General features: G+C 30.2%; 1 protein-coding gene across 1 annotated transcript; it reads right to left on the reverse strand.

The window, feature by feature from the left end:
• Positions 1-2,797: 2,797 nt before the first annotated feature.
• LOC124537860 (probable ATP-dependent RNA helicase Dbp45A) lies at positions 2,798-8,316 on the reverse strand. The gene is made up of 9 exons (XM_047114807.1): positions 8,145-8,316; positions 7,777-7,970; positions 6,810-7,021; positions 6,282-6,417; positions 5,729-5,898; positions 4,859-5,086; positions 4,408-4,535; positions 3,942-4,095; positions 2,798-3,144 (listed from the first exon to the last, which is right to left on the reverse strand). Exons 1-9 carry the CDS (start codon positions 8,218-8,220, stop codon positions 2,817-2,819), a joined length of 1,626 nt encoding a protein of 541 aa, XP_046970763.1. The 5' UTR covers positions 8,221-8,316; the 3' UTR covers positions 2,798-2,816.
• Positions 8,317-9,187: the final 871 nt, after the last annotated feature.

The following is a 9,187-nucleotide window of genomic DNA, read 5'->3' on the forward strand; positions in this document are numbered from 1 at the left end:
ATTTATATATGTATAAATGTTGAATATAAATATATAATGAGACGGAAGTGTCTAAATAAAGTTTACTGAATGTAATAAGTGTGGTAATATCGATCAGTATATATTTGTTGTAAAGGTTTCATCCCTGAAATTGATCTTGAATTTGGAGGTATAAATTATACGGTACGTTGAAATATCTATGAAGGCGTTAAAGTATTTCTTAAGTTATTTTTTTCTGTGATTGAATAACTCCTGTTTAAAGGAACATTACAAACTTGTTTTAATGAATTGTTTTCAACCGACTTTAAAAAGTAGGAGGTTATCAATTCGTCTGTATTTTTTTTTAATTTGTGCTGCTTTGATTTCTCGATGGGTTTTTTTTTTTTTAATATCTAATATATAAAGTAGTTTTTAAAAAAATTTTTTTTTAATTGTTTTTAAGCATTATTATTTTTAAAATGCTGTAAGTGGGTAACATATATAAAGTATATTAATGTTTATTAATATATAACATGTATAGATTGATGAATCAGATTTCTCCAATGTATATCAGAAAAGGTGCGTAATGAAATGGGTATTTCTAAAAATTCCCTTTGTCCAAAAGTATGAAAAATATTGAACAACAATGATAAAACCATGTTTATTATAGTTCACAGGCTGTAAGCTTCTTACTAGTACTTTAACGCCTTCCATTAACCCAACGCCTGGAACACAGTCCGTCGCCTATAATATTGTTTGGTGATACTTGAGATGATAAGTTATTATAAAAATATTTTAATTATTTTTAATTCAAATAACGCATTATTTTTTTATTTTTAATATCGAAAATCGATCTAAAATATATATAGTATTTATATTTGTTCAATTTAAAATGTAACATAAACTTAAAATTAAAAAAAAAATTTAGTCATAAAAATGAAATTAAATGATGTATATTAAGCTTCGCTAGACTTTGCTATATTACACATTTATAAACATCTGTCTATTAAAGGAAATTTTATTATGAATTTACACATGAAATAAAATGTAATAAATGCAAGTCGAAATTTTAAATGTATTATTTTGTAATATAATTTAAAAAAAAAAACCCTTTTTTAATAACTTGCAACACTGGGTTGTTTTATCATTTCTAAGTGTTTAAAAGTTTTATTTTTGTTTTGACATATCTTGATTTCAGTTTCGTAATGTTTAAATTGTTATGGAATTCATTTCATTTTATGTCTTTGACATAATTGCATTGGATCATATTTGATTAAATTAAACTGGTTGCAATCGAAGTCCCATACAAAAATTATAAAATCAAAAAAATACTATCATGAGATATCAACTCATTAGCAATTATAGTGCTTATATAAAGTATGCTTCATTCCTTTGCTTACTCTCCTATATAATATATAATTGAGATCAAAGCAGTGCTTACAAAAAGGAACTATTTAGCATACCCCAGTAAGGAATACTATATTTTATTTACCAACATCATAATCGAGGTGCTTATTAAGATGGGCGGATGAGCCAAAATTAAAAGTTTCGCTGTCGGTTGTTACGACATTAAGGAACTAAACACTCTATTCCATTGCAGCACAGATAAATATTAAGGTGACTGTATTCATTCACTGAAAATCTTTGTGATAAATTATGATAAAGATACTAATTATTAAAGCCTAATAATATTACAAAGGTATATTTACTACTCAAAATATATCCCGATGGTAAAAAATTAAAAAGTTAAAATCATTTCATGTTATTTTTTTTATTTTATTAAATAAATTAATAAAATTATTTTAGTGACATGCATATTGAAGCAATCGCAAATATAATCACTAGGCACATTACAAACCCTTTACATAAGTTATAACAAATAGAATGGTAACATAAGATTAAATTTATTATTAGGTACACTGAAAACTCTTGAAATAACATTGATTTTATGCATGATTAAAAATATTTTTCAACATTTGCGGCTATTTTAGCTTTATGATAATTTTGATATAATTATCTGTGATTATGATTATTTAATTTTTACTTTATCTCCTAAGATATTTTTATTTAATTTATAATTATTTTTTAATTGGGTATCGGTTTTACTTTTACTTCAAATGTCAAAAATAATAATTTAAATGTTTATCTGTATCATATTTATTAAAATGTCCGAGAAAAAAAGACATAGGATCTATGACATTAATTAAGAATGAATATTACTTTTCTTGTAAAATATTCAAACAAAACACAAATAGAAATCTTCACTTTAAACTAAACACTTATAAATCTTACACCTTAAACCGCTATCAATGTAATTAATTAGATTTTCCGGGTCATTAGTGCCTTCTCTTTTTCACATAGGCGTTAAAATAGAGATATACCATCAGAGCCTTATTGTCATGTAACCGAGTATATAATACGAAAGCTTTGCGGCTGATTTGTGCCAAATCAATTGCCATCAACGATTTGCTTGTCTATAACTATTGTTGTATTCATTTTTAATTATACATTGTATAATAAAATTATTGTTTATCCAATAGCATGTTGTTTTACTAAACCCTGAAAATAAATAATTCTTTGTGGGGAATTTCTTCCTAATATTGATAAACTTTGTAACATTAGTAAATTTTTTGACGTTGATAACTACAGTATCAACAGTGGTAGCCTAGTTACTGCCATGCGGTTCATTTTAAACTCGCAAACGACGATAGATTGTTTCTTAGTCATATTTGCAGGTCAAAATAATTGTTAAAATAGGGGATTATAATATTGGGAGGCCAATAATAAAAGAATGGACGCGCCCGAGGAACAAAAAAAAATACCGCTATAAAATTAAATATAATTTTAATAAACCTCCTTTATTTAGTTATTTTTTTCTTTTTTGTATTTGACTTTTTCTCCTCTGTGCTGTTCTGTTTCAATTTCATATTTTCCGCTTTACGCTTAATTTTGCTCACTTTACCTATAACGTCTTTGAATCTTTCGTCTTTCTTCATGAGACTTCTATTCACTTTTTTCAAACCATTTTTGATTGTCGCGTCTATATCCTCAGGCTCGCTCGGTTGAAGGCGATTACTGTCTTGATCTCCTGTTTCCGTAGCCTTAATTTGAGCTTGGATATCTTTTATTTTAGCCAACTTTGCTTTTTTCGCTGCTTTTATACGTTTTCTACGCATTTCTTCGAATCTGACAAAATAAAAATAATTAATTGTTTTATAATTCATATCCACAAGACTGTGCCGGTGGACAATAATTCCAAAATCAATAGAAAGTATAGTACGACACAACTTAGACGTAGCAAAATTCGTAAACCGATAACATCCGAATTAAGTACGCTCTCCCAAATTATCAATAATTATTTCTTATGTGAATATGATCTTTACACAAACGTAATACTTGTAATAACAGATTACCAAATATATCCGTTAATTCGACACGTCGATTTACAAGCTCTCGTTTTCTCGGGTTGAACTGACGCGAGAATCTATAGCGACAAATAGCGTCGAATAGCGCGATGGTGAGCTATTTTATTGGTTCTATAAATCGGCAATAATTGGTTTTATTGAATTTGCCGACGCTACATCTGAGTATATACTATCGTACTATAAACAAATATATATTTTCCAAGTATAGTACGACACGAATTAGATGTAGCATCGGAAAATGCAATGGAATGAAAATAAAGCCGATTACTGCCGATTTACACAACCAATAGAAATAGCTCCCTATCGCGCCATTCGACGCTATTCGTCGCTATAGATTCACGCGTCAGAGAAAGCAAGTGTATGTAAATCGACGCGTCAAATTGACGACTATATTAGGTCATATGATATTACAAGTTATTACGTTTGTGCAAAGATCATATTCGCATGAGAAATAAATATTGATAATTTGGGATAGCGTACTCAATTCGGATGTGATCGGTTTTACGAATTTAGCCGATGCGACATCTAAGTTGTGTCGTACTATACACATCTCCTCACCCAGCCTCCATAGCGTCGGGGTCGACGCCCGCCATGATCCAGCGCTTGATCTTGTAGTTCCGCTTCCGTTGTTCAAACTCCTCGTTGTCGAGTTGCGCCTCTTGCTCCCGGCGGGTCACGCTGACCGTCGTAAACACTTTAACTGCTTCGTCATCTTTAAAATTAAAATAATTAACAATTAAATACATTAAACTGGTAATCAATAGTCATATTCTTATTCTTCGAATACATTATTTACATGGTTAATCCATGTACCGTTAGCAAAACATAATCTGCTGTTCTACTTTTATGTAATAAATACTATTAAAAATCTTTTTCTGTAATGAGCAGAGCAGGTACGCTGTCATCAATCACTTATTCAGAATACTCTTATAAAAATATATGGCGAACTTTAAAAAAAAATAAGAAATCAGTAACATTCCCGGGATAAGAGATCGACACTTAGGTTTGTAAAATATTGTCGTACCATCGATTTTGTATTCGCTGAGCTTAGTTTTGATCTGATCCTCAATCTCGCCCAGGCGGAGTATGTCGTATGGAGTTATTAGCGACACCGCCATTCCGCTGCGTCCCGCTCGAGCTGTTCTCCCGACCCTTATAAATAAAAGAATATATTTTTTTTATTTTATTAAAGTAAGCTCTTAAATCGTGTCGATTCAAAAGTTGACTTTTACTTGGATTGGAAGTATTATACTGCGGGTTCCGCATGTATAGTAGTAATTAATATTCATGTACAGTAGTCATTATTACAGTAATTTCTATTTTCTACTAATTTTATTATATTTAAGATATCATTAGGAGTTTGTTCAAAGTCTTATAGAAAACCAACCGTATTTTGGAGATACTAATAGAAACACCCACACAATTAGACTAGCATAGTTGTAACTTTCTGATATCTTAATGATATCATTATATACCTGTGAATATACTCCTTAGGCTCCAATGGTAACTTATGGTTAACAACCAAGTCAACTGAAGGTATGTCGAGCCCCCTGGCCGCTACATTGGTAGCTATCAGTGTACACTTGAGATTACTCCGGAACTGTGTGAGCGCAGACAGGCGCTCCTTCTGTCGCATGAACCCATGCAGGCAAACATTGTCCATGCCTATGGCATTCAACATCATTGACAGTACTTGACATTCTCTGTGAAAAATGAGATTTTTATTTTAATTATTGTTACAATAAAACTAATCATCTACAAATTGTAAAAAGTAAAGGAAAGTAACAGCCTGTAAATTTCCCACTGCTGGGATAAGGCCTCCTCTTCCATTAAGGAGAGGGTTTGGAACATATTCCACCACGCTGTTCCAATGCGGGTTGGTGGAATGCACATGTGTCTAATTTCATCGAAATTCTGCCACATGTGGTTTCTTCACGATGTTTTCCTTCACCGCCGAGCACGAGATGAATTATAAACACAAATTAAGCACATGTATATAGTGGTGCTTGCCTGGTTTTGAACCCGCAATCATCGGTTAAGATGCAACGCGTTCTTAGCACCGGGCCATCTCGACTCGAAAAACATGGTAAATATCCCGAAATCAATAACTTTAATCCTAAAAATAACCATGTTAATTTAAGATTGTGATATTACTTTGATGATTGCAGTTATGAGTACAGACAGTGCCCAATACTCAGCAAATTGCATGAAATAGACCCAGATAATTGTGTCAATTTGATACACATAGGAATGTTCACCAATGTAACATATGTCATATATGTTCAAAGTAAAAATACTCTTCAGGCTTATTTTTTTTGGTTTACTTATAATTACATACAACTTACTTCTTAGTATCTGTAAAGACAATAATGTGTGAACTGGGCTTTGTCTCTCTGTATTTCCTAAGAGTCTGCACTAAGTAGACGTCCCGAGCATAAGCTGGACATACAACATATCGTTGGTCTAATGTGGACACTGTTAGCTGCGGATCAGTCTCTGACCATGTTATGAGTTTCTGAAAATTTAAACAGGTTGGACTTTTATTTTCATCATTACATAGAATAAAACAAAGTTGCTCACCGCTGTATGTCCCCAGATCTATGCTTAAATCTTTAAAATTACGCAACAGATTTTGATGTAATTTTTTTAAAAGATAGAGTAATTCAAGAGTAAAAATTTTTGTAATTTAATACATGGACAATATTGTAAAGACACACTGATACTTTTAGAAGTTCCTAATGTGATGTTATATATAAATAAATTCTGTTGTATATTTATTATTTAGTATCAGTATTGCAGCCATGCGAAGATGGGGAGGATCGGTAGCAACACATAACCTTGGTAATAGATTACCTTATTGTAATGACTGTGTATTTATTTATTTTTTGTTTTACTTACATCTTTATTTAATGGAAGAAGTTTCGATTCCTTGACATCATCTGTTATTGTAGCAGAGAATAGTAGATTCTGTCTGTTCGATGGCAAAGCAGCAAATATCGTCTCAAGGTCACCTTCAAATGATTCACTGAAAAGCCTGTTGAAAATGATTTAAGTCAAATTTAATTATGCAATTTTTTATTGTTATCAACATCTTTGTATACAATACATTCTTTTTCAGTTTACAGATCTGCAGAAAGTCGAGGTTATGGGTATCAAAAGTATCAACTTACAATTAAATGCAATTTAATTTACATAAAATCTGTTAATGATTCCAAAATAACTGCCTGTTTATAGTTACTATTTGTAAGTCATCAAAAACAAAACTGGCAGTATTTATTTTTATTTTACACTTCTGCTGAAATTAATTATAAACTGTATTTCACAATATATAGTTAACCTGCTGGTTTTAATATTCACATAATTATGTGTAATATAATTAAATTAAATTAAGATTTAGTATTATAAAAAAATATTATTTAATCTAACCTATCAGCTTCATCCAGTACTAAATATTTGATTTTCTTTAAACTAAAAGTGTCACAGCCACTGACGTGATCAGCTAACCGACCAGGCATGGCCACCACTATGTGAGGTCGTTTTGACAGCTTCAATGACTCCTCTAATTGGTCCGATCCACCGGTCACTACACATACTCTTAGTTTTAATGGCTGCCCTAAGATTTGAAACTGATCAGCTATCTGAAATAAAAAAGTTATAATAGAGTGTAATTTTTTTTGTTATTATTTTGATCATTGATTAATTACATATTATTCTTAATAAAATAAAGACTATTGTGGCTTCAACACGTTTATTTGATGGGAATTTTGTTCAACTTAATAGTCTAAAAGTTCATAAATTTAATTTATGCTAATTTAAGGTACCATAATGCAGATAATATCCAGAATAAGTGAATTTACAGTGATATGTTTTTGTGTGTTTCTCTAGAATAACACTGACTGACTACTGCATCCCAGTAATATATTTGAATGATTATTAAGAAATAAAGGATAAAAAAATAAACATATTTAAAAATAAATTTAAATTAAGATTATTTCTTTAATTTGACACATTAGAATGAAAATTTTGTTACTAATATGTACATACATTTGCAAATTATACCATATACAATGTTTAATATGTTTTGTGACAGTGTGATATTGTTAGATAATATTTTTAAATTCCATTAACTTTGTCAACTTATACCGCAGTTTACTTTTATTTGCTTTTAATAAATCCAGTTGAATTATGAACCCTTAAAATATTAAATATTCGAAAAATAAGTAGTATATGCGTAAAAAAATGTAACATGAGAAATAACTAAAGCATATACAAGATCTTAATAGATAATATCACCGAATATACACTTCTAAGATTCACCCAATTCAAAATTAGACTATATATGTTATAAGCATGAATGGGCATAAATTGTTTAATTAAATATATTAAGTGTTACCTGATAGGCAAGTTCATGTGTTGGTGTGAGTACCAAAGCAAATATTCCATAAGGATCCTCAGCTAAGTTTTGAAGAATTGGAAGAGCAAATGCAAATGTTTTGCCAGAACCTGTTTTCGCTGCTCCTATACAATCATGCCCTTCAAGAATTTTTGATATGCAACCTTTTTGAATAGGAGTAGGGCTCCGGATACCTTAAAAATTTAAATCAATACTTCATAATAAAATCTTTAGGTACCAAGTTTAAGCTATAATTAATAGGTTATGTTTACTGTATAGACCCGTACTTAAAATACATTAAAGTATAAGGTGCTCCAGTAAATTCTACGTAGTAACCTCTATTTACTTTTATATTGCTCTTTACTTACCAAGACTAAAGAGCTGCTTAATAAGCCACTGTTTTACACCTAACTCTGCAAACGGTTTCTCATCATTTTCATTCATTATTAATTATATTGTCGCAAAATAAAAATATTATTTTTAATTCAAAATAAAAATTAACACACGTTGTTTTGTTTTCCAATTTGACAATCCATTTGACATCCCATGACAACCACAGATAAATTATAGATTTCTATACCTAATCGTGCTATTTGATAATACTATATTATTAAGATTTGTTAAGTTCTTTAAGTATCTGGGTTACTAGTTCAGTCCAATAACAACAAATAAAAGCCAAGAACTGTGTATATGTTTTACAATTGATTCTTTATAAATAACTTGTAGTTCAGTCGTGAAAGAGCGACAGTCAGACAAACAGACAGAGTTACTTTCACATTTATAATACTAACATAGATTATTCAGGTAAAAATGAGATAATTTTAAAAACTTGTTACATTTAAATAATAAGCTTTTACTTTAATTCACCTTTGGGTTTTATTATTCGCGATTTATATAGGTAAATTATAATGTTGGTACTGTTCTCTCTGATCTGTATAAGGTTATGTAGGCACGACACAGGAGTTTAAATAAAAATTCACCCACCTCAGTATGAAATACATTTTGTTCAAACAAGCACATAACTACTTTCTTACATTATAAAACTGTAACTCACATTACAAAATATCCAAGATGAAAGAGAAGGAAAAATTGACGTTTTATGCAACTATGTACAGAGGACAAATAATAAAAGACCAATAAGTGACCAATTATAAAGAATATAGGCAATTACATGTATGATTATCGTTGGGCCTAAATAAAATCACGAAGAACAATTCTATCTACGTGAACTTTAGATAGGATATATACGCTCGTTGGTCGAGAGAATAGCCACGACAAACATATCACATAATAAGTCGGAATCGAAAAATGTTTTTCCGGATATTTGTTTCATTTTATTAAATAGTTTGCTATTTTAAGTTTTAGTAAACCACTAAATTTGACATTGCTTGCAAATAGATACTAAATGTTA

The sequence above is a fragment of the Vanessa cardui genome, chromosome 19, assembly GCF_905220365.1.
Source record: "Vanessa cardui chromosome 19, ilVanCard2.1, whole genome shotgun sequence".
NCBI classification, from domain to species: domain Eukaryota; kingdom Metazoa; phylum Arthropoda; class Insecta; order Lepidoptera; family Nymphalidae; genus Vanessa; species Vanessa cardui.

Coding starts and splice junctions, on each gene's coding strand:
- LOC124537860 (XM_047114807.1), bottom strand. CDS start 8,220: ATGAATGAAAATGATGAGAAACCGTTTGCAGAGTTAGGTGTAAAACAG. Junction 7,971..8,144: donor TAAGCAGCTCTTTAGTCTTG/GTAAGTAAAGAG, acceptor TAAATTTTTAAG/GTATCCGGAGCCCTACTCCT. Junction 7,022..7,776: donor CACATGAACTTGCCTATCAG/GTAACACTTAAT, acceptor TTTTTATTTCAG/ATAGCTGATCAGTTTCAAAT.